Source organism: Protopterus annectens, chromosome 3.part0, assembly GCF_019279795.1.
Source record: "Protopterus annectens isolate FY-2018-M chromosome 3.part0, PAN1.0, whole genome shotgun sequence".
In the NCBI taxonomy this organism is placed as follows: domain Eukaryota; kingdom Metazoa; phylum Chordata; order Ceratodontiformes; family Protopteridae; genus Protopterus; species Protopterus annectens.
The window spans coordinates 1,969,881,732-1,969,908,965 of record NC_056731.1 but is presented as its reverse complement, the minus strand read 5'-3'; the positions used below and the strand labels follow the sequence as shown (position 1 = coordinate 1,969,908,965).

General features: G+C 38.4%; 1 protein-coding gene across 1 annotated transcript in view; it reads right to left on the bottom strand.

The window, feature by feature from the left end:
- Positions 1 to 20,020, bottom strand: part of VIPR1 (vasoactive intestinal peptide receptor 1) — a 2,416,152-nt gene extending 2,396,132 nt beyond the window's left edge. The window contains exon 1 of the mRNA XM_044066065.1: positions 19,381 to 20,020. Coding sequence (XP_043922000.1) covers positions 19,381 to 19,443 — 63 coding nt within the window. The 5' untranslated portion in view covers positions 19,444 to 20,020. The remainder of the gene's footprint in view (positions 1 to 19,380) is intronic.
- Between the last annotated feature and the right edge of the window lie 7,214 nt (positions 20,021 to 27,234).

Below are 27,234 nucleotides of genomic sequence, written 5' to 3'. Positions count from 1 at the left end.
ATGGCAATGGTAACGCAAGTGGTAACACTTTAAATGTTGGATGCAGAGACACAAACCGCTGCATGCATCATACACATATGTACATGCATGTGAGTACTAAAGTAACTTGACAGTGTTTAAAGCGGACATTGTTTTTTGTCACACTTTCATCAACAAACCAGATGGTTGATGGGAGTGCAAGACTGCACAATCCCCATGGTTGGGGACTATGCCCTTTCCCTGGTATTCTGTGAACTCTGAATTAGTATATGTAATTTATTGTGACAAGTAAACTCTTTGAACAGAATACATTTCAAGTAGAATAAGCTGAAGACACGTATTTTTGAGAGATCACGGAATACTACACAGGGGAATTCTCCCCCTTCTCTAGTACTGCGCAATCTCGGAATTGGTATATTGAGGCTTGCCCCCTGCAAAAAACACTTATTTTCTTTGTGTGTGCATGTGTATGTTATGTCCTTTGTCCAAGATGTCATCTGTAGAGGTAGTTAAAGAATGGGATTTTCTAAGGCCAGGTATATGGTTGAGGTTAAGGGAAGGGACAGGTGGAAGCTTTGCCATTGTAAATGTTCAAAGTACTGGATTTCATGGATTGTACTTCACACACACACACACACACACACACACACACACACACACACACACACACACACACACACACACACACACACACACACACACACTAAAATGTATTGCCTAGTGTTCTAGTGCCATTTCACAAGCATGTACTGATATTGCTGGTTTTCCAATCTAGGAGTTTCCTCCTGGGAAGCAGAAAAACCAAGCAACGATATGAACTCCAAATGTGGTATCATGCAAATATCTGTATGACTATCATAAAAAGAAATATGTTTGACAAGTCTGCCCACCTTCTGTCTTACCACCTAATGCCTGCATCCAGTTTAATAAGTGAGTGATTCACAATTATTGAGAATAAAAGTAAAGTCCATAGAATTAGAATGTACTGGATACTGTACTCCCCTTGCATGCAAGATAAAGGAAATTAGAAATTAAACAGCAAACAAGCCTCTAAGACACACAGTATTCAGTCTTTTAATGTTTCCCTTTCAAACTCTGGATGGTAGTGATTGCATTTTTAAGATTCAGTCTAAAAATTATTTTTCTTTTATGCATGAAACCACTAATCTTATCCGTTATCATTGGCACTTTAGGCATCCAAGCCTCTAGTGCCAAAATGTAAAAATCTGAACTCTTTTAGGTTCCAGGTTCAGTGGCAGGTAACCTGCAATAAAAAAAAGAAATAAATAGTTTCTAACATCTTTTGTTTGCAATTTACTAAGTATAAATGCAATCATTTTGTCTTAGATACCCTGTTCAACCCCTCTTACTTCAGACATGCTGTTTCATTGTCTCATTCTTAGATTTACTGTCCAAAGATGCTCTATCCCTTTCAAACACAGGAAGCTGGCCAAAAAACATGAATATTTCTTACCGTCTGGATAACTGAGCCCACAAAACTATTTCCAGTCTTGGCCTGGGCACAGTAGAATAGAAAACAGTGAATAATATACTTGAAACTCAAACAAACTGAAGTAAGTAGCAGGGCAATGTTAATAGATTTATCAACGTACTAAGGAGATTACTTAATTTATTAAAGTCAGACATGTATATGTGTAAATAATCTTTAGTGTTTCTGAGTTCCATGCACTTCTGTCGGCATAACTTGGCCTTTCTCTTCTCATCCACAGTGCAAATCTTTTAGCATTTTGGCCTTTAAATGTAAATTTAACTCTAAGCAGAATGTGTAACCATCTTCACATAAACAATGAGATAACATCATGATGACCTACATCATTCACCATTTCTAACTCCCGATAGGCTACTTCTGCAACACACATTGCTACAGTGGCTTTTACTGCAGTGACCACTACTCTCTCTAGAAAAACCATAAAGCAAGCTTCAGTGTCATCTCTTTCACTCACTCAGCTGTGTAGAAGAGTTGATTTTTCCAGCCATGTCACAGAATACACAAACAAAATAAGTACACATTGATACAGACATAAGAAAAAGACAGACTACTACATATCAAAAACTAAATGGTTATACATCAGAAACCTAACAAACTATTACTTGCATAATACAATAGATTCACTACTCTGGAAAAGTTAATCAGTGCAGTATGCAAAGCAGATATGTCAGCACAGTAGCTGCCAGTGCCACTATGAAAGTTTACACAGCAGCTTGGATACAACATAATAGATAAAGTAACAGACCATAATATGTATCGGCATCAACTCATATGGTAATGACAGTCATAATCAAAAACCAAGACCAAATTGGGGCTACAGTCCAAATACAACATATGAAGAATTGCTAACAGTTTTGTGGGCTGCAGTTCCTGCTGTTTTAATGCCTGTTGCATCTGTTCATAGGCTCATATTACTTACAAGGCTATTGATCTGTGAGGCTCATAACAGAAGCCTAGTCTTATATTTCCATGGTAGTTTTAGCCCTTATATTTTTTTTGCAATATGAATCTCCCAAGGCAGGCTGCACAAGTACATGTTGGTTACTTGTTTCCCCAGCTCATGATGGCCATCAAAACTAAGCCAGGTGTGAATTTGCGGTTACCCATCCATTCATCTAAGTTATTTTTGTACAGAATAAGAGAGGCATTCGGCTTTATGTGGATGGAAAGTAAATTCCATCGAAGTGTTATCCTCTGTGATACATACCTAACCTCTCAACACGTACTGCTAATCATGCAAAGGCGATTAAAGTACCTTGAGTGGGTGGTTCTGATACCACTGGACTTCTGAATATGTCATAGGTCTAACTGAACAGAACGTGTTGAGGCCCAACGTGCAAGGCACAGGTCACCACTCAGTAGACTGTATGATTCTGCAAAGAGAGAGGTGGCCTTCAGATGGTTTGCTTCCCAAAATCTTCCCTCTGTTCTCAGTACCATGTAGGCTATTGACAGGTGACCTCTGTCCTGTTCTCAGTACCATGTAGGCTATTGACAGGTGACCTCTGTCCTGTTCTCAGTACCATGTAGGCTATTGACAGGTGACCTCTGTACTGTTCTCAGTACCATGTAGGCTATTGACAGGTGACCTCTGTCCAGTAAAGAATTTTCTGTTTTCCAATATCGCCATTTACATTAGTAGATGCAACATATGTAAAGTTATATACCAAGGGTAATGTGGCTTGCAACATAAAAAAGGAGACAGTGCACAGATGAATCACTTCTAAAACTTGGACATATTACAACTGCAATTTTACTGTTTGGACTCTGTGCATATCCATGGTTTTACTTTACTTCATAGGTTCATAGGTTCATACTAGGCTATCTGCCCAAGGGCATTTATAAGCCTAGCCCATAGTTATGTGGCTTTCACCACCCCTTTAGTTTGAATAAAAACTATGCCTATAAATTTTGCTGTGCCTCTGTCAAGCAGTGACACTGAAGTAATCCCTGGGGTATATCTGCGATCTCCCATCCATTGGTCAAGATTCCTCTTGAACAAGGCCAGCGAGGTGCTCTGCCTCACATGTACCGGGATTTTGTTCCACAGCATAGGGAGTCTCTGGGTGATGAATCTGTCCCTCCAGCACGTTCTATTTATAACCGTGTCAAGGTTTAAGTCTCCCGCCCTTGTGGTTCTGAGGGATCTAGATTTTTTGAGGTGAAGCATATTCATCAAATCTGGGTTTGACATGGCCTTATATGTCAGGCACAGGTCACCTCTGAGCAAGCGGTATGAGACTGAATAGAGCTGAGTTCTTTCAGTCGGGCAGCATAAGACATATTTTTGAGACCCTTTATCCTTTTGGTGAGGAACTTTTGGGGCCTTTCAAGCTGCAGCAGGTGTCTGGTCAGATACATTCCGAACGGGGCATTGTACTCAATCATAGGTCTAATGAGTGATGAGTACAGGGGGACGATGACCTCCCTTGATCTAGATGTGAATCCCTTCATGATCAGGTGGGCGATATAGAAGGTTTTCCTAACTACTTTAGCAACATGAGTGTCAAACGAAAGGCTACTGTCAGGCTTGTTATTTTGCTGTTCATGGCCAGTTTACATTGTTGGAAACTGGGAACTTTTTCTACATTTAGTTTTCTAGAGTGCTGTTTGACATCCTGCTTTGCCATTAATTATAATCTGATATCACAATGTTCTGTCCTGCTGTGATCTTTTTTTGTGCAGTCTGCTGCTGAAGTCCTATAGTTACTGCATTTATAGGTTCATGGGTTCATATTTAAACAGTAGGCTAGCAAGGGGACATTTTAATCCTAACCAGTTTCCCTTTTTGTTGCTCAAAATAACCTATGTCATTTTGGATTATAGATTGGCCTTAGCCATCCCACGGTCAATAATTAATAATGAGAATAACCTGGATCATACCATGGACATATTAATAATTTGAAGGGACCCTTTCATGGGACAAAGCATTTAGGAGTTGTCTCTATCCATTGGAAGCACAGGGGTCAGTCCTGGGATAATTGACTTCAGCTTTGCCAAGGACATCTTTCCAAGATGTCCTCCAAATATTATTCTAAATATGTTTGACTGCCTTTGAAAACATTTTCTTATGTTATTTGGAGGCCTACATTCCATACTGGGGAGTTTTCATTCTAGTTATTAGTGATGGGCCCCACCCCACCAACATTTGTTGGCTTCATCTCATTTTGAAGTGGATATATTAAGTTGCTATAAATGGGGCATTGTTGGTACTGAGTGTCTATTAATTTGACAAAACTTTAGCGTGTTGAACTACAAAAGATCGACAGCTAAAGATCAAAAGGGCCAAACCGTGAATGGCCAGCTAAGTGAATTTTTTCTCCGGGAAAGAATTTGCTTGGCTGTTAATGGGAATTTGCCCTTTCCCTGATGTGGAGCGATTTCAGAGTTAGTATATTTAGTTAGGGGAGGATGTGGGGGGCACAGCCTCCCACATGGGGGGGTGAAGCCCCCCACTTAATTCAGGTTGAAAGGTTTTTGTTTTGTGTAATGGCCAAACAAATTCTTTCCATGGAAAAAATTTGATTAGCTGGCCATTCGAGGTTTGGACGTTTTGATCTTTAGCTGTCAATATTTTGTAGTCTGACAAGCTAAAGTTTTGTCAAATTAATAGGGAAGCATTGGTACATTAGCGGCAAGTTGTATACAATTTGTGAGGCAGCTTGCTTGTAATTAAACATTTTGCCACTGCTTCGTTTTCTATTTATTAAGTTAATTTATTCACTTACTTTAATTTTATATCATAACTGATTGTACTGTTTTTAAAACCTTGTGCATTTTTTTTTTTAATTATAGCATAACATACATGCCTTCACTTTGATATGTTTTAACTTCTTAGAAAATAAGTGCTACAATAAACTGAAGCTGGAGATCTATTTGAAGTTGTCACTGCAATTCTATGATTGCTGTCAGACACTGATCTCCACTCTTAGTTTCAGCAGTGCTTATGTCAGTCAGAAGATTTAGCTAGTTTTTAATAATTTATAATTTACATATTGCCTGCAAAACAGTCCTCACAAACAATGTACTATTTGTGCATGAATGGAAGCCAAAATAAAACTGGGTTAGAGGTATAAAATTCATACAGATATATACTGACATTTTAATCAGGAAATGTTGCCTTAGAAGACAACCTACCACCACTGCTAAAGAAAACTAGCAGTAAATGGTGTAGCCAGTGTGAACAACGCACTTGTATCTAAAAAAATATGTAAAGTATCTCACCACCAACCACTTTCACTGACTGCACTCCTGAACTCAAAAGGAAAGGGAGTTACAGTGAGCCAATACAAATATATCATTACAGACAAATTTGAACAATGACATGTTAACAAGAGGAGGCCAAGCGTTAACCAAAACTAAAAGGAGAAAATAGTGCCAAAAAACATAACGAACCAGTAAACTCCAAACCACAGCAGTATGAACACTTGCTCCACAAAAGGACATAACTCAGCTCATCTGATGAAGTCCAACAATTGGCTAGACGGAAACACGGTGATTCTGTTGAGCATTTATGACGTTTTTTTTGGTGGTTTGGAATAAAGCTGAGTTACGCCCTTTTGTGGAGCAGAGTGTTCATTTCCCTTCATAGTGTTGTGCTTTGGAGGCTAAGTGTTAACTATGTGTCTTGTCAAATAACCATAAGTAATATGTGATAACAGAGGCCCCCTAGTTAAAAGTGCCTACATTTCTGTTTACTATCCCCCACGAACTGAATCAGACACACTGAATTTTGTGCAGCCACTTCCATGTTACATTATTTACCTACATACAGAATGCAGTTTAAACGTGACAAATGGTACGAGCAGTACAGCATTATGCTTATCAGACTCTATACAGCTTTATGCTCTGTTGTGCATAATAAATGCATGAAGTGCTGTAACTAAGTTACTGAAAGCAAGACTAAACAATACCTGCAATAAAAGTCTATTTCTATTCTGAATTCCAGGTCTTAATTCAGGAATACATCCCGATTCATTTTACTTACACAGGCAACATCTCTCTTCTTGCATGAATGCTTGAAGTAAATGTTTTTCTACTACCACATCAGTGCCTTGGTCTTAATAAAAAAAAAAAAAAAAAAAAAAAAAGACAGCAACACAAGAGAACTTTCATCTTGTCTAGATATAAGTAAGACAGTTAATAGCCAATGTTAGAATTTTCTGAAGGCGTTTACTTAGCACATACTCAGTGGTTAGATATTAGTACCCAATAAAGATTACAACTGAGAATTTTTGTACATGAAATTGAAAATCTATAATGTGTATACTAAACACAGTCATGTAGTGGAAATGCACATAAATAATTACAGTAAAACTGAAAAAATATATATATTTTATTTAGTCCAAATAACTACTGTGGTTGTCATCCTGTGTGGCCTGGCTATATGTGCAGTTTTACACACACACACACACACACACACACACACACACACACACACACACACACACACACACACACACCAGAATTTATGTACTGAAAGCAAGCAATCATAATTCATCAATACCAGTGACCTACAGCATACAAATCCCTATACATCAACGCAGCAGCACTGCTAACACAATGTATATCATAACTATGTTATAATGGCAGCTTTATTATATTTGTTTCAAATATGGAGTCTAACATTTAGGAGGTCTGTGAAGCATTATGGTGATGGTTTCATTATGTCATTTTTATTTTCTTTTTCCAAGGAATATCTTCTTTTCTATAGACAATAAAGACTACAAATGTGAAAATATTCTGCAATAGTATTCCAGGTTGCCCTAAATAAAGTTCATGTATTTGAAAAACAATTAAGTAATGTTTTCTTTGGACTTAAAGAGCTGTCTTATTCACTTACATTATTATTTAAACTGCCTCTCAGATATACAGCTTAATGGTTCTCAGAATATGTCTCTTAATATAATCGGGGGGGGGGGGCAAAGGGCTGAATCACAGATGGATTTTAAATATTGCTTTTATAATCTTAAAGTGGCTACAACAGCTTTCTTATTGTGCCTTTCTGAATAATATGACTTGAGGCAAAAATCTGGAAATTCAGAGAAACACTGAGCAGCTGAGATTTGTGTGTCAGAGATCTTGTCAGTTTGTCCACACCTGACTTCAGTTTATCATACTTAAAATGTGTGGTGACTAGCGTTATGTACATCGAATTAATATTTTAGCATCGGTGTTTGGACTGAATATACTTGTTCTCTTTAGCTGCTGCATTTGACATTTAAGTTTCAAACATATTTCATTTATTAAAGAAAGAAGTAAAGAAGGTAAGCCACATAATAAATAATTGACAAAATAAAGCTGAACTATTCGAATTACGCACATTAATATGTAATGAGTCATTAACAGTGATATTTGGCAAGTATATAAATAAGCCTGGATGCTCCAGCGTGTTTCAGTATGATAAAATGTGCTAATTAAGGGGATTAACTGCAGACTTCATTAAACATGGTTCTATTGTATAAAAGAAGAGAAATAAAATATTGCTGCCATTAAAATAAAGCGCGGAGTACAATATGAGACAAAGACAGAAAGCAGCTGAAAACCCCATGGATCAAAGTGTACTGTCGTTTGTGGATCCAAAATAAAAACTATGAATAGGAAAGAAAAGCTTGTTTGAAATCCATAAGCCATCCTTTTTGAATGGGTTAAGCACAAAGGGACACATTATGGAAAGGAGACGCATTTAATGCTTTTTTTAAACAACACACAAAGCATTTCTAATTTAAGCCATATAAGACTAATTGATTTTCTGGGATATTCTAGCTGAAAACAGCACCTTAAGTCTTTTCCCCATTGTAATTTGCAATTGCTTTACTATCCAGTCAAATTTCAATAACTTAACACACTTGCCTTTCAAATTCTAAAAATTAAATGCAATTTGTTTATTTTTTACTGGGGTGGTACACTGATCAAACAAATGACCAGCTACAGGCTCTTTTAAATGGAAGTTTAGAAACATAAATCATACAACTTCCACATTACTGTAAATGGAACCAGTAAGCTGAGTAAATTGGGGAAAAAGATGCCAAGGATGAAGCTATCGGGTAACAGGAAAAGAGGAAGGCCTAAGATAAGGTTTATGGATATGGTGAGAGAGGACATGCAGGTAGTTGGTGTGACAGAGCAAGCTGCAGAGGACAGGAAGAAATGGAAACAGACAATCCGCTGTGGCGACCCCTAATGGAACAGCCAAAAGAAGATGATGATGATGAAGCTGGACTTTGTTTCACATATTTATCCATACATTTTTTGTACTTGCCTTATTGTAAAGTTATGGCCTTAACTCACTATAAAGCAAAAGTACTTGCTTTGTATAATGCTGTGCTCCTGTATTCTGCACTGGACTGTGAATACTCCTCATGTCAGAAGTACAGCCTTCTTCAGGCTAAACATTACCCACAGTACTATCTTGACAGTCCATACTGTTTTGGAGGTCAGGTTTCAAAGTACTATGACACTAATTATGAAGAAGAAGCTGTTTTGCTAACAAACTCTGTTTCACAAAGCAAATGCATTTATTGCCTTGCAAAATGACAGTAGGTCTCCATAGCGATGGCAGAGCAAGTGGCTGATTGACCATCCATCACAAACACAATGGCAAAATATATAGTAGTAGTACTAAAAGCAAAGCTAAACCTTTCTTATAACATGTTATTTCCACAGTTTTTATTACTCATGTTTGTATAACCTCCTCTCTTACTACTGTGAAAGATATACAGTAGACACAAAGAAAAATGCTAGGGTAATTCATGGCTTGCATCAGCATAAAACTATCCATACACACTTTGCTGCATTATGTTCTCCATTCCTTTGTTTTTGTTAGTGAAGAGTTGATTAATATTCAGCAGAGTGTGTGTGTTTTTCCATTAATTAATATACACCTATCTTATGTTGTGACACAATGCATACAACTGAACTTCAGTCACTAAGGAAACTGCACAAAAATAAAACATCTTTAATACTTGTTAATGCTAGCTACAAAGTGCTTCAGAGTGAAAATGAGTAACTGCCCATTCAAATACACTAAATAAACTCAAGGAAAGACTATAAGCAGTTAAATGCCATGGATCAGCGTCACTCTATGAACTATACCATGGTGTCCTGAGTTAACATATTTTATTGTACCTCAAAAGATATGAGTAAAATACAGGAAGCAGGATTTGTGTGCACTCTGTCACCGGGATGTCATTCTATGATCTCTAAAAAAAAAAATATTAATTTGTCTTCCCAGACATTAGACGCACTTAATTTGTACCCAAGAAAAAGAAGCAGCTTATACAAAATAATCTTGTTTGGGGGGGATGTATTCTGTGAAGAAACAACAAATGCATACCCCATGCCCTGATGCCATCCCACTCTGCCTTTCTGAAATTACATAAACATGCTGGACCATTGTTTACATTATTAAAGTCAGTGATAGGCTAGAGACATACTATCCACGTCACATAAAAGCAAGCTGCAAACTCAGCCCACTACTTATCAGTTCATGAGTCCATGTGGGCTCTATCTAATACTGTTCGGGTACAATAAGAGAAATTAAACACATTCCACTGTTCTTGCCTAATGGATTGCAAAATGTATATGGGGAAGAACATTGCTAAAGTCTCCTGTATTGCCACTGCACTGGATCAAGCATTTCACAGGGTATTACCAAAAAAGACCATTAAATTATATATATTATAAATATAAATACATGTGTGCAGCTCGATTTTGTAGCTAGCTATGTTAACGAAGATAAGCATCAATAGCTGATGGGTGAAATTTAACAGTTTAAGCTTAGTAAGTAATAAAAACACAACAGCATTAGTATAAACTGGGCTCATAGAGATGCCGTTTCTTCCAACACATGACATGCATTTCTTTGTATCAACAGCCCACACTGAAATCTATTAGGAATAGCAAGGGATTAAGAGCAGATGTCAAGCATTTTCTCCTCTTGATAATGACATTTTTTTAAATAAAAACCAAAGCTGTTCAAAGCAGATTAAACATACTATTCACCGATCTTAACCCGGCCCCAAAATAAACAGGACCAGAAATGAATTTGGAGTTAACTTATTAAGACACATAAGAAATGGAGTACAATATAACAAAATGTCAGATGGCTAGAACATTCTTAAAAATTACCAAGAGCTACAAAACTAAATAATACACCTCAGATAAAATAAAATCTTGTCTGCTTTTAACATAATACAGTACAAGTGAAAAAGCAAAACAAAACAAACCAAACAGTACATTAGTGGACAGTTATGGCATGCCCTGGGTCTTGACCTTGAAAAATAACAACTGGCCAGTGATTACATGATTTGGGTACTATTTCTTAAGTATGCCTAACATCACCTAGCATCATCAGTTATGTACATTAACTAGACACATCCCATTGTACTGAAAATACAGTTAAAATGCCAAACTCTACTTTAGCATGGTGGGTTAGATTTGTACTGCTTTTTCATATTATTTTTGCTTTGTAATGAAAAGCCATAAGTCTTCCCCTACAAATATGGTGAAGGCATGCATTAATTTTTACCAAATCTTTATTAGGGCTTTTTTTTTTAGCTTACCAGGGAATCTGTTTTTCTTAAACATGCACAGAAGCAGCAATAAAATGTCCAACCATGAAATATCTTTGCACACAAAATGTGCTTCAGTGTGATACATTTTAAGCAAGTTAAAGTATAAAAGGTACATCGGAGTCCTTGGAGCATAGTTCTCATTCCCTTCTCACCAAAATATATGACAAGTAGACAGAGATGTGACATGTGATCAAACCTGAGAATAGAAACATAAAATACAGTGAAGATCTGTGCACAAATAATTTTAATAGTTGTGGAATACAGAGCATGTTGAACTATTAAAACTGCATGCTTCTAAATCTGCTGTGAAGTGTGCAAAGTTGACATCTTCCTGCAACAAAGAGGCTTTGATGGAGACCAGAATGAGTGACACACATTCTTATGTATGACACTAGAGAATTATGCATGGCTTAGTTTCACATTATGCTCTCTTTTGTAAAGAGATGGTGTCAGGATAAACAGACAAAGTCTGCTAATATAAAAATGAAAATAAAATATATTGTCTACTCTTTCTTTAAAATGCAGAGAAACAGTATCCCCAAAAAGGAGGCAAACACCAAAATTGCCTAACTTCTATACAACATATATTACAGATGCATAAATAGTAAAGAAAAATCTTCCCAGCCTGTAGCCAATTCCAAAGCCTTCTCTAATACCAAACTACACGAGTGAAGTACCTGGTGCAGATCAGGTAAGTTTGGACAGCCTGCCTTACAGGCAAAGTATGCTTGATATGAATAATGCAGCTAAGCACCATATGAGTGAATAATCCATAAGTAACTAACTTTTTCACAGCTAAGTAAAACGTATCCCACATTGTTCTGGGGCATGGCAGGAACAAACAACCCACTTAATTATGGAAGGACAACTACAAAGACACTGGTTATACTTTATTAAAAAACTTCTACTGTAATGCAAACTCAAACAGTAATGATGTACATTTGCAAAATGAAGGGCATAGTGATACAGGCAAGCAAACATCAATTAAAAAGTTCTGTTATCCAAAGGAATACTGTTACACTTTAACAGCATTTATTACCTGGAAATAATATACATTGTGTCAGCATTACTAACTGAATTTTTTGTAGTGCCTACTGTGTGAATATTGTCAGGAAAAAAAAAAAAAGGTGCTCATACTAACATATGATCCATCACACAATAGCCATTGTGATGCTTGCCCATTTCCAACCAACAAAGCAGTATGCTTAAGTGGTTTATTTATTATTTTATTTGTTTCCAGTTTGATTACCGGGGAAGTCCACTGGGCCAGAATGTGCCCATTTTCAGCGGAGGCCTGGTGAGAAAAGCTCCATAAGCAATGCGAATACAATCTAAGTTACGTAATGTTGAAGGTAAAAAATACATGTATAAATGCATTCATACAGTTAGTAAAAAAAAGCAGATGCATACAGTATACCTCATAAACATCATTAAGGAAAGTAGATAAAACAGATTTTCAGTAGTTTCCCTTCAGAGCAGCAAATTTCAACTGTCTGTAATATTGAGATCTGAGATTACTTGATATTTACAATATTTACATGCAAGGAGTAGAGAGAGAGAGAATTACTTAAACTGAGAAGTAGCTTAAGTTTGTTTTAGGAGCAATAGAAAAATAATAGTTCTAGGGTAGTGTGAAGTGAGGAGTATAGAGGGTTCAATGGGTAGTTATTTAAATTTAAGTGGGATGAAAGCAGGAACATTTATGTTTAGAAGACAGGTAAGAGAAAAGTTGGGTTTTGAAGAATTCTGAGTTAGATGTTCTATGTGAAGGAGGGAGAGAGTTCCATTTCCTGCCTAGAGAGAAGGAGAGAAGGAGTTGGCCAGCAGTGCATTTGGGTTTGTGGATAGAGATTAAATTTTGGTGTTCAGATCTTAGAGATCTATTTGGGATGTACGGAGGAAGGATGTTTGTTAAGGCTGGGCATTTATCAGGTTAGAATATCAATTTATGAGCAGTGGTTAGTTGGAGATAGTCTAGGTGGTTAGAGAGTTCTAGCCAGTTCAGAGTTTGTAGGGAAATGCAATGGTGAGTAGAGGTTTTAGATTTGGTTGCAAATTTAGAGATCTTATTATAGCAAATTGCGAGTTTAGAGGAGTTGGAAGAAGAAGGTTAGTTAGGAGTGGAGCTCCATATAGTAAAGATGGTAGAAGACAGGTAGTTGCTAAGGTATGCCTAGAGGAGTTGGAGAGAAAGCGGTTGTTCCTATAGAGCATACCTAGCCTTTGGTGGGTTTTCTTTATGTTTTATTGTATGTGGATATCAAATTTAAGGTGCTCGTCTATGGTGATGCCAAGGAGTTTTGCAGACGGGACCACCTCTATAGTAGAGTTGGCTTGGCTTAGGATTTTGAAAGCATTTTTGTCAAAAGTGAAAGCCCTGGAGGGAGGGAAAAGAAGAATTTTAGATTTATTAGAGTTGAGAGAGAGATGATTTTGGTGCATCCAGTTCTCAGTAGTGGAAAAAGCTATTTGGGTTATTGTCAGTAGTTCAGGAAGGTTAGAGGTGGCACAGACTAAGGTAGAGTCATCAGCTTATTGGATAACTGTTGTGTCTGGGATGGCAGTGTGAAGGTTATTTATGAAGATGTTGAAAAGCATGGGTCCAAGGATGGACCTCTGGGGAACTCCAGTGGGTGTAGGTAAGAAGGAGGAGGTAGAGTTTTTCCATCTGACAGCTTGAGATCTGTCTGATAGGTAGCTGGAGAACCAGGATAGAGTATCAGGGGAGAGATGAAGGTTGGCTAGATGAAAGAGAAGGTGTTTGTGAGAGATGGTGTCAAAGGCTTTAGAAAGATCTAGCAGTACAGTGGAAACTAGTAATCCAGAATCCCAGGCTTGATTGACTGTTTCTAAGAAGGATAATAAGGCAGTAATGGTGCTGTGGCCAGGGCAGAAACCGTGTTGGGTGGGTGTTAGGAGGTGGTTCTTAGTTAAGAAAGGCATGAGCTAGTGGTGGACACATTTTCCTAGAATTTTTGATATAGGTGAGAGTAGGGCAATTGGGCGGAAGTTGGAGATATTAGTATTTTTGTCTCCTTTATGAAGCGGTAGAATGTAGGCTGAGCACCAAAGAATAGGAATGTATGACTCTTTTAAAGATCTGTTAATTAAGATGCTGATAGGGAGAGCAATACCTTCAGCAGCACATTTAAGGAAGGAGGAGGGGATGTTGTCAGGGATATTAGGGCATGGCTTTAGTTTGGATAAGAGCCTTTTTATAAATGTAATTGAAACAGGTTTCAGCTGGAAATTGAGAGGACAGTTAAAAGGGTTGTTAGGTGTAAAGGAAAGAGAGTTGGATGTATTATTGTTTGGAAACGATTTATAGTTAGCTTAGCTATAGATTCAGTAAAGAATTTGTTGAAGTGAGAGCTTAGTTCTGTGTCAGTTATACTAGGGGCAGGGCAGGGGTTATTCCTGGATGGAGAATGGAATTAACCGATTTCCAGAATTGTTTTGGGTTCTTATTATAGTTGGACTGAAGTTTATTGTAGTAGTTTTTTTTTTGTCCAGGGTGATTAGTTTTTTTGCTTGGTTGCGGAGTTGGGTGTACTGGAGCAGGGATGAAGGCATTTTATTTTTCTGGTAGAGCTTCCAGGATTTGTCCCTTTGATGCATGATTTGTTTTGTTTCTTTGGATAGCCAAGGGGCAGAATTAGCTTTGACTTGTTTGTTTCTTGGTGGGGCTAGGGAGTTAAGAGTATTTAGGAAGATAGAGTTAAATTGTTCTACAGCATTGTCTAGGGGAAGAGTATTTAGGATCTGCCAGCTAGTATGTTTAAAAATGTTTGAGAAAATTGTGGGGTTGAAGTTGCTGAGATTACGAGTGTGGATGTAATGGTGTTGATATTGGGTGAAGTTAGCTGAGGGGTGTATGAAAGTGGGGAGATGGTCACTAAAGGTGTCTGGGATAGTGCCAGAGAGAATTATTTTGTTTGGATGAGAGACTAGGATCCAGTCAATGATGGATCCTGGGGGATGGTTTTTGTTAGGATAGGTGGTTGAGTGGATTACTTGGGTGAAGTTGTAGAGGTTAATGAATTGGGAGGGGGGAAGGTGAGTTGATTTTGTTCCAATCAATGTTAACGTTGCCTAGAATGTAGGTTTCAAATGTGATTTCTGTTGAGGCCCAGTAAAGAATATTTTTGAGGGTAGGGATGTTGTCACCTGGGGATATGTATAGGGAAATAATGCAGATGTTCTTATGTTTATTTAGTCGTAGGAGACTAGCTGTTAGTTCAGCATTTTTGAATTGTGGAGTTGGGATTTGTAAAGGGATTAAGGAGAGGAGGTTAGAGAAGATTAGTGCAGAGCCTCCACCTTTTTTATTTAAATCGGTCACTTCTGAGGATTTGGAAACCAGGAGGTAAGATTTCAGAGTCAGCAATATGGGGTTTTAGCCAGGTTTCAGAGATGGCTAAGATGTCAGGTTGGTTGTGGCAAATCCAAGCTTGTAGTTGGTGTATTTTATTACTGAGGCTCTGAGCACTGATAGTGAAGAACTTAAGGGAGTTAGGAGAGGAAGCGGTAGAAGTGGGAGGGGGAATATGATTGTTTCCAGTGGGAGAAGTAGGGGGTGGGGGGAAGTTGTTAGTAATGAGGCAGGGGCCAGGGTTGGGATGGATATCTCCAGATAAGGCCAGGTCATTATTGGGAGTAACTCTAAGTCTTTTGGGTTTATGAAGTAGGAAGCTGTTAGGGGGTAGCAGTAGTTTAAGAGTGAATGTTTTTGTTATGGTGAAGTGTTTGGGATGGAAAAGGTACAGTGTTTTGGGACGAATAATAGAGGAAGTTGTGTTGTTGTAGTGGGTAGATAGAGATGGTTGTAGGCGAGTACAAGGGATAGTTTGAGTAGGAGGTAGGCATAGGGGTATTTTGTGAGAGTGAGAAGTAGCATAATATAGAGGAATTAGTAGTACAAGAAGTGAGGATGGGACACGGATAGTATGAAGGATTTTGGAGGGCATGTTCAGCACGGGGATATTGAAGAGATGAATGTAGTGGAAGTGTACAGGCAAAAATGGGGTGGGGAGCTTAGGAAATAGATGGGGTTGAAAGTATTTGCAGGGGAGAGAAAGGGAGTATGTGTGGTGAGGATAGAAGTATGATGGAGCGGGATGAGAAAGAGTGGGAGGGGCAGTAAGAAGGACTATGATTAGTTAATTGGTAAAGTGAAGTATATTGGGGTGGGAGGAGTAAGAGTGGGAGGGGTAGTAAGAAGAAGGACTATGATTAGTTAATTGGTAAAGTGAAGTATAGTGGGGTGGGAGGAGTAAGAGTGGGAGGGGTAGTAAGAAGAAGGACTATGATTAGTTAATTGGTAAAGTGAAGTATAGTGGGGTGGGAGGAGTAAGAGTGGGAGGGGGTAATGAGGAAAGTTTTAATTGCTTGCTGATCCTAATCTGTGTATTGCTGAATGATTCACCTGGGGGAAAAGGGATAAGCATCCTACTTTCAGGAAAATATTATTCATGTCACATTCCCACAGTGAATGCTATAAATGCATTTGTTAAAGACATGACACTGACTAATAAACATCAGTAAACAAGGTGATCTGATTCAGTTACATTTCAGATACAAACCTGTGTGCTACATTGTGGTAGTCAGTGTCATTACTGACCATCATATAAAATATCTGTGATACTCATTTTGAGGCATAATAGTGAAACAGCCATGCTGACTTGGATTCGTTTGTGTCCTTATCTTATACAAGACACGAAGCTGTCAAAAAATGTTCAGTTGTTCATGTAATGACTTGTAAATCAATTTACTTCAAATTTAATTTCACAAATTACCAACACAAAATGTATAACCAAGCTCTTGTAAAACAATCCAGGTCTTGCTGTCAGCTGTCATGATCAAAGCAGTAACACTTTCTTTGCATTATTTTAATTGTTTTTGCATAATTTATACTTTCCAAGAGCATACTAGTCAAGGAGGAAAAAAAACGACAACTCCTCCTTTCTTATAATACATAAATAATAAAAGGTTACTGCACAGTTTGGGCATATTCCCATCTTAAACTGACGGAGGACTAATCCTCACAGTAAATCTAAAACAAGCAATCTAATAGTCTTGACTGTTATAATAATACGGCACAATTAATCTGATAACACCACACAGTGTGCAGCTATAACTTCAAGAGTTTGAGGATTGTTATCAGCTATGTACAGCAAACTCCAGAAAATAAAGACAATACTCTTCAAATAAATTAACAAACATGTCAAGTCTGAACGTTCAGATTTACGCCAGTAGTTATGAATCGCATCATAAATCAAGCCATTGTCTGTCACAGTTCAATACAAAAAACATCGCTTAGTGGTGAAGAATTAGAGCAGCTACGTTGTAGGGGGGTGGGGCTCGTGTGGTGGATATGATCGTCTAAGGACAGTAATTTTAAGCACAACTTTGTCCATATTGGCAGTATATAAAAATCATCCAGGTTTAATTTGGGTTTTAGGACTGTCCATTGCACTTTGTAGAAAATCTAACAAAGCTGCTAAGTGGATCTACAGACAGTTCAACAAAAGTTCTTATGTTAAGACTGTAGAGACCTAAAATCCCTTGTTCTAAGTTTGAACCGGTATGCAGCTTTTTTTGGGACTGCAAAAAGTGATCTTTCATTTGCCTTTTTTAAGGCAATACGATTTATATTTGCATCAGTCATTTATAATTTGGTGCATATTAAGACTGGTGCAGAAAATAAATAACTTCCTTTCCGAAAACGGACAGATGAAAGCCTACTTTCTGCAGTCAAATACTCACGTATCCCCAACAAAGACACAGAGAGAATTTGTTTACATAATTCCATTTGATTTGATATTACTTCCTATAGCTGATCAGCACTGTTTGCTGTTCTGCAAGTGGACTGCAAAATACCCAGTGTCGCCACACACACACTTAAACCTGGGCAGATGCTACAGTTTCTTTTGACTAACAGTTTGCAGGATAGTGACATATGTACTCTGCCAAACGTTACAGGTGAACTGTCAAAAGGAGGTACTCAAACTCAAAAGTTCCCTCCACACTTTCCATGCAGACATACATGCCCTTTTCCTTTAGAAAAGTGTCTGCACGTGTGTGCGACAGTGCGTGTGCGATTATTGGGCACATACAATCAGCTGTCCTCGACTTTGCAAAATGCCTGTTTTTTTTTTTTAAAGGAAAGATTTCTGCAGAATTAGACTCAATCATTAACGCAACACTTCTTACTGTTCAGAAAAGGCACGTTTATGTAAAACGTTATTAACTTTTATAAGTGCAATTAATGTTTATAAGCGTGTCCATATTTCTTAAGCCTTAGGGTTACCACCTGTCCAACTTTAAGAGGGACAGTCCCTCTTTGGGCAGTTGTGTCCTGCAAAAAAAAAAAAAAAAAAAATGAAAAATGGCAAATGTCCTGAGATTTTTGGACAAAAATATTTCCTATATTTTATGTAATAGCTGCATAAAACAGTTATTCTGTATCTGAAACACCTAAATGTTATACGAAACAGAATAAGCAACTAAAATGCTACAAGAATAATCTTTTATTTAGGCAAAAATTGAAGTTCTGCCATTTGTACTGGCCTCGAGTATGTTTCGCCCTGCAAAATCTGACGTTTGTCCCAAAAATGTCCCACTTTGGGCATGTGAAAAGGTGGCAACCCTAAGCCTTTGTCCCATCATTATTTTGACTTTACGCAGAATTTATAAGCAAACGAGCTCTTGGTATGACTGCGGGCTTGCAACTAGAAGGTGCTGGAATATCTTACTCCACTAGAAAGTAAGCTGTCGTTGGCATAGCTCTCAACCTTCCATCGCCAAAATGAGGAACACTCATCTTCATAATGTGGAACAAATGGGCAAAATGTGGAACACATACTAATGGCGTACTAACAACTTCAACTAAGAAGGTTATAGGATGGTTAAATATGCTGGTTTTACTTATAAAGAAGATCCTTTAATGAATTAATATGATTCATTTCTATTTACCATGGATTTCTCTTAAAAAATCGTAACACTGAATGTGTGACAGACTCTTTCAATGTGGAACTTTGAGGAATTTCGAGGAACAAGAACTTTAAGACCCCAAATGAGGTACGTTCCTCGTAATGAGGTACACTTGAGAGGTATGTTGGTAGTACCTTAGCTTAGATCCCAAAAGAAAAAAAAAACTTTTTTTGAGGTGCAAGTTAATTCGCAATAAAAGCGACAATGCTACATAAGTTACAAATTAACCTCCCTGAAAGGCATGTGGATTGAAACAGGATTCTTCTTTCACACAACATATAGCGTAACTGAAACAACCTAAAATAAATAAAGTTAATTACTCACAGTTTGCAAGAAGCAGTAAGTAAATCCCGCTGTCAACCAGAAGCGCACCTGGATAAAATCCATTACGGCAGGTGAAGGCGTTCCTCAGTACGGGGTGAAGACAGGAGTACACCCCAATACCAGTTAGCTACTACTGGTCACAGCACCAAACAAATGGGTACTGTACTGGGTCGTCGGTCTACAGATCACCACTTATTTCAGCATTCATTAGTTTGTGACTTAGGAAGCAGAAGTCTAAGGTGTGCAACTAGGTGAAGCAGAACCCAAGTGATAGGTGAGGCAAAAGCTGAGGATTAGCTCCCACGTTAAGTACTCACATACCCTTACTTCCTATCGCACGGATGCAGGAGTGCCTTTATAACTTATAGTTAAGGCTGCAAAAGGACATTTTTCACGGAAGCCTGAAGACATGCAGCAAACAGCACTACTCATCTGCTTCTCGACAGAAGTTTTGTGAATGCCTTATCCAGTTTCCCGGAGTCAGCAATGAAAGACAAAATGAAAGAGACATAACCAGTTCATATTTTCTTCTCTGTACACTTGAGGATCCCTCGGGTGTCAGAAAATACTGCAATCACTCTCTGAGCGCTATGTCCACGTTTGGATTGCCTTAACACCATGCTGAGCAACGCACCTGGAATTCCACGCCCCCTTATGTCCAGGCGCTTTTTAGACCACGCCCAAGTCAGCATTTGGTCAATCAAGATACTCAGCCGTGGCTTGACGGATGAATGGGGGTGGGTGATAGAAGAGCAGGTGCACTTGAAGTTTGATGGTTTCCGTATGTAGTCCGTCTCGTGGTGAGAGCTGGTCGTTGACGACTCGTTGTGGAATGTTTCCTCACAAAGATGAAGTAACCGACGAAAAGAGAGAAAAAAAAAATCTCCATTCTAAGTGAGAGTACCTGTGAAAATAATATGTTTTAGCGTATAGGAGTTAAAGATCTTCTTTGAGTCTGAGGTAATCTCATTGTACTGAAGTGACGTGACAGTACATACAGCTCTGGCATTCATTTTGAAATAAGTATCGTGGTTGTTCCTTTAGATTATAATATTTATTTTGAAAATATGATTAGATTGGCTTTAGAAAAGTTCCATGGTACTAATGAAACCGAAGAACGTAGCCTACCGCAACACACTTGTATGTATACAGTGCGGTCTTCTTTCGGAATGTTAGACTATTAGCAGAAATGGGCCTCTGCAACTATTGCCGTTAGGTAATTTAACTTTTGCATCCATCTGTACCAAGGGCAAACCTCTATGATTGAAAACTGAATGCGGCGATGGGGGTGCATTTGTCTCACTTGACGACAACTTGGGGAATATGCAATGTAAAAGAAAAGCAGTTCCACAAATTAAAATTATTTCCTCCTATAAAAAGTCATTGTAGTATAGCAAGGTAAAATGTTTGCTACCGCAAATCTGCGCCCGTGGTATATGTAGCTATGTGTGCTGTTAATTATGTACTGAAATAAGTACGCTTTTCTGAGCATCACTGAGAAATGTACTGTTTTTTTTTTTCACACTATCTGTACAGCTGCCTAATTTACCGTTTTAAGCACAAGGTTCATAATTTGATTATAGAACAGATTATTAACTCAAAAAAGAAAACTGGAAAAGCTCAAACGATGCATTCATTTGTTGAATGTACATGGGCAACCTTTTGAAAGGTACATGTCCCACTATTTTTAATGCGGCGGTGGGGGGGGGGGGCAGGGTAACAGTAAGAGTTTGCAAGCACAAAACTGATTTCTGTTTGCATTCTTTATGCTAGTCATTGAGATAATTTGTGAAGTTTCCCAGCTGTCAAATTACTAGGTGCTGGATTGTTGGCGTTTCAGCGTTCCACTCATCACTGTGACTGGTATTGTCTGCCAAAACGGAGGGTATGGTTGTGATTTACCACTAATTCTGTTATATGACATTGTCCGAAGATTTCAAATAACCTCGTGATAACGTAATAACCCGTTATTCCATAGATTGCAACCAATAAGAGACACATTTCAATAGAACCAAGGGTACTCGGGGACACTTTTAAAACGTTAGTACAACTAACTTGACACATTGACAGAATAAGAGGGTACCATAAGATCATAGGAAGTACTAGGCTGTTAGCTAAGCTTATAAGGGCCTCAAGGCAAACAGTTTAGCCCATGTTTAGACGAATCGGCACCCAATGCCCCCGTCCAGCAGGGACATGGGTGGAATCCCAGGGATGTATTTTCTGTTTCCCACCCAGTCGTCCAGGTTGCGCTTAAAAAGGGGTAATGGTTTAACGTACAAACACAGTTGCCAATACTGAGACTAGAACCCCAGCCTATTTAGTTATATGTACTGTAGTGCTGCGTACGCACGTGCCACAGAGCTTGTATACCAGATGGGTAATGTTCATTTTCTGAAGTAAAAGCAACCCGTAACTGTGTTTTATCGTCAATATTTAAGACTAATTCACCACCTTTTCTACAGAAGTATCCAATTTTAGGAGGGATTAAGAGGGACAGCTAAAATCGGAGTCAAAATCAGGGGCAGTTGAGAGGCGCTCACTATTAAAATTAAAATGCGCATCTTTTTTTTTTTTTTTTTTTTTTGTTAAAATACTACTTGGTACATGAATCATCTCCCTGTACTAGCGCGTTATTGTAAAAAAAAAATCAACTGTCCTGATTTTGGCTTAAAATTTTGCACCATGTCTCCTAAAACAGGAGATATTGGGAGAAAAGGTGATGAATTACACTTAGTTGTGTTTGTTCTCTTATTTTGTTAATATCTTGAGTTAATAGTATTACTAATTTCTAAACTGTTCCTGATTATTTTTGGATTTGTACCCGATTCTGTAGGAAGGACTTTGAGCACTATGTAATCAAGAGCTGTGTCCCGTTAGTCAGTAAATACATACAAGTTAATAAACGGTTGTGTCTTATAGTTTCATAAAGCTTTCTATTAGCTGTAAATAGGTAGCTACTAGGCATGCATAACAGGAGATCACTGAGGAGCCTTGTCCATTTTCCCAGCTACTGCAGAGTACTGTCTAAGTGACTTTCTCATGTTCACACAGTGGGCAAATGAAGGCTGAGGGAATCAAACCCTGTTTCACAGAATGTAGCTCACAGCTGTAATCTTGTATGCTAACTAACTCCAAAGGTTACCTTTTTTGCACATGGCCACTGCCTTTGGCTGTATGTTTCCCATCTATTGTATGTAACAGGCAGCCTCCAGCTGGTCTTTCTTTGATTGTAATCCCCATGTGGTCTGTATTGCACTACTTTAGTCTTAAATCATTTGGAGTGCAGTTGCTGCTGACAAATCCTGAGTTATGCTTCTCTAGCTGTAGGGTCATTTGATGTAATCTACAGTGCTAGACCTCCCACGAGTAACTAATTTCTTGATTGTCAGGTTAGTTTTGTATTCAGAAATATCAAAGTCCATAAACTGTAATATTTAGTTCTGCAAAATGATAGCCCGGCATTAAAAAGAAATTCCTTGCATCCTTATGAATCAGAAACGCGTGAAAAAGTGCCCACAACAAAATGTTTAGAAAGCAAACCAAACAGCTACCATTTTTCATAAAAAGCATTGTGATGTTAAACAGTTTATTCTAGGTTTATAATCAGAAACACATGAAAAGGTGCGTGCAAGTTGAATGCATAGCAAGTAAAGCAAATATGATGGTTGTGAAGCTTGGGACTCTTCTAACTGTGATCCCATTCCCACAAATGGTGCAAATGTGGTAGATGGTGATATTACTTGGGGGTGGGAGGTGCAGCCCCCAACAACAGCCAGGGCACACTTGACAAAAGTCCTGTGGAAAACAGGAGTCAACTGAATCCATTGCTAAGCAAGTCCTAAGCAAGTCCTAATCTTCACAATCACTTCAAAATGGATCGGAAAATGCTATCCTTGGAAATGAGAAACAAAACAATTGAGCTGCCACACTTCACTCTATGCATGTGGTCATGATTGTTTAACATTACAGCCATTCAGCTACATCCTAATCTTCACAATCACTTCAAAATGGATCAGAAAATGCTATCCTTGTTGATGAGAAACAAAATAATTGATCTGCTACACTTCACTCTATGCATATGATCATGATTGTTTAACATTATAGCCATTCGTCTACCTCAGATATGAAGAGCATTTTGCTATCCACTGTTACATGTGTTAAGTCAGAGAGGTAAGGTATTAAATTCTATGCATATATTGAACTGACACTTTTATGCTGAGATGTGTATTTCTTAGCTAGTATGGAAAGCAATTGTGTGTTAATGCCGTATAAGGTGGTGTCAGGGCATGGGTTGTTAGAGTTCAGTTATTGACTGCATGCTAGATTCATAGTCTATTAATGCTAGCAGTATGACCTAGAGGTTAATACTGTGAATTCTAAACAGATTGTACACAGTAAATCTAATCAAGGTTTCCAGAGCATTCTGTTCTGTACAGTGTGGTTCTGAGGAGACTGCTTTATCATGTAGTGCTTATGGTTTGCTTCCAAAATGTGAATGTGCCATATAATTCTTAGCTAGCTTTTAAGAATACAACTAAAGAAAACAAGTCACAGCTGCAGTAAGTAAAGCAGTTACAACATTAAACTATAGGTAAATTATTGTGGTTCAACACATACCATGTGCTGTGGATGGATTTCTTATTAAAAATCACATTTCATTTAAATGACATATGTTTAAATGAACCTAAAACATTTAAAACTTTGAGAGGTTGCAGTTCTGAGCAACAATACTCCCAAGGCAGTAAAACACACATACATATTTTTGCAGGTATAAAGCCCCCTGTACTCCACCATTGATCATCATTTATATACTAACTCTGAGGTCACACAAATGCAAAAGAAAGTGAGAAAAAAAGCATTCACCTTTTCCCTCCTCTTGGATTCTACCACTAAACAAACCAACCAACCCAGTAATCTTCTGTTAAATGAAGTTTTGAGCATCGATTAACTGGGCATAGACTAACGGTAGGTTTCTGACAAGAGGACTAGTACTGGCAATTAATACTCCAGTGGAAATGCACTGACAGGACAGCTGTCTTTCTTCTCTCTCTAGTCTTTTATAAAGTGAAGTCATACCTGCTTCTTTGCAGTGCATGAAATATATTAAGTAGTAATTAAAAAAAATAATAATAATTTTATGAAACCTCTAATTTCCGGAACAAATGCTTAGCAATGTGTGATTGTTGTAACAGTAGTAATAACAATTAGTATAACTGTAATTTAGTTCTATGCAGCAGTTTTGTAGTACAATCATGCGTGAAAGCTGTGAAGTTTTTATGATGGCATATACTTGTGCAGGTTAGTTGTGTGCATTTATTAGAGACTGCGTAATGGGGTGCTCAAGCAAAAGCTGTCCATAACACAGGTTCATATGTAAGTTCTAGGCAGTCACTCTGCAGAACATTACAATCTTAAGCACCCCACCCCCCCCCTTTACATTAAATCTCCCTCCAGCATCAAGGATAACAAGACAAAATAGACTGTGGAGGATTTCAGGCTGTCTGTCCATTTGTCTGGGTTTACCTTGGAGGTGGGAAGGGTAATACTATGCCTGATATGTTGTACAAGTTTGTTCCAGAAGTGAGGGATACGTTGGGTATGCATCTAGCATGACAATGCGTCTTACTTATTTACTGATGAAGGTTTAGTTCCTTTTTGTTCTGCAAAGGAATAGAAGGTGAAAGAGGGCTAGATTTTTATGGCTCAAAAGCCTACACTCAGATCTCCACTGGAGGGGTCTATAAAAGACTGAATACAAATATAAGCTTATCAAGTTTGTCCTGATAAGTTAAGATTTTTGACTCCATGATATTCTGGGTTATGAATCTCTGGAAAATCTGAAGTTATGTAACATGTTTAGACAGGTAGGCTTAAAACAAATGACTCAAGAGCAGTTAGCCTAGTACTACTCTATGAACCTGTGAACCTATAAATTCAATAACCGGTCTGATGATATACCCCAAAAATCTTGGTTCCCCTTTATTTGTATTTGAAGATGCATTTGGAAATTAAATGAGCCAGACAGAGGGCTTTTGGAATTACTGAGGAGACATAAGGAATTATCAACAATGGTGACTAGATCCATTACAACAGTGCCTGATTGGAATGTTTTGTCACCTGCATGGTATGTGAAAATCTTTTGTTTTGTTTACCAAAATGAACTATGCTTTTTTTCCAATTCAGTTTGAGACAGTTGTACTTGCTTTGTTGGAGCAGTTGTTTGTCAGTGAAAGATTGAATGACACCCAATTTACAGTCCTCTGCAAACTTGGGTAACTGTAGGACAGGAGTGTTGGCCTGAGGGTCTAAGAAACAGATGCTAAATAGAAGATAATCCCAACACAGAGCCCTGTAGTTCACGTATGTTCATATCTACAAGGCTGTTAGCAATGTCTCCATGAGGGTATAATGTAAATGGCCTTGTCCAGATCCATATATGCTGTATGTGCTCCATAACAGCTATCCACTGATTTATATATTTTTAAAAATAATTAAGTTAGCGGTATGACCTTCCTTTGGCAAAATCAAACTGGATGAGAGTCCGAGGAAGAGATATTTTCAGTGTTCAGATTAATGAGGTCTAAAGTAATATGCTGCATAGCTCTACATATAAGGCTAGTGAGACTAACGGGTCTATAACATCCTCCAGCGCATATCTATTTACTGCATTACTGCACAGAAGAAACACAAATCTTCCATGTTTAATAACGCACTGAAATATTAGAATTGGACAGGTATTCAGAGAAACACAAATCTGCTGTGTTTAATCATCATCCTAAGGCTTTTCCCGTTAGGGGTCGCCACAGCGGATCATCTCTTTCCATTTCTTCCTATTCTCTGCATCTTGCTCTGCCACACCAACGGCCTGCATGTCCTCTCTCACCACGTCCATAAACCTTATCTTAGGCCTTACTCTTTTCCTCTTACCTGGCAGCTCCATCCTTAGCATCTTTTTCCCAATATACCCATCATCCCTCCTCGGCACATGTCCAAACCAATGCAATCTCGTCTCTCTTGCTTTGTCTCCAAACTGTCCAACATGAGCTGACCCTCTAATATACTGATTCCTAATCCTATCTATCCTAGTCACACTGAGTGCAAATCTTAACATCTTTAACTCTGCCACATCCAGCTCTGACTCCTGCCTTTATTTCAATGCCACTGTCTCCAACCCATATAACATAGCTGGTCTCACTACCCTCTTGTAGACCTTCCCTTTCACTCTTACTGGTACCTGTCTGTCACAAATCACTCCTGACACTCTTCTCCACCCATTCCACCCTGCCTGTACTCTCTCCTTCACCTCTCTTCCACATTCACCATTACTCACCTCTCTTCCACATTCACCATTACTCTGAACTGTTGATCCCAAGTACTTAAACTCGTCCACCTTTACCAACTCTACTCCCTGCATCATCACCATTCCTCTACCCTCCCTCTCATTTACACATATATATTCTGTCTTAGCCCTGCTGACCTTCATTCCTCTGCTCTCTAGAGCATATCTCCACCTCTCCAGAGTCTCCTCAACCTGATTCCTACACTCACTACAGATCACAATGTCATCTGCAAACATCATAGTCCACGGGGCCTCCTGTCTGATCTCATCTGTCAACCTGTCCATCACCACTGCAAATAAGAAAGGACTCTGAGCTGATCCTTGATGTAATCCCACCTCCACCATAAACGGATCTGTCACTCCCACTGCAGTCCTCACCACTGTCACACTACCCTCGTACATATCCTGTACCACTCTTGCATACTTCTCTGCCACTCCCGACTTCCTCATACTATACCACAACTCTTCTCTAGGCACCCTGTCATATGCTTTCTCCAAGTCTACAAAGACAG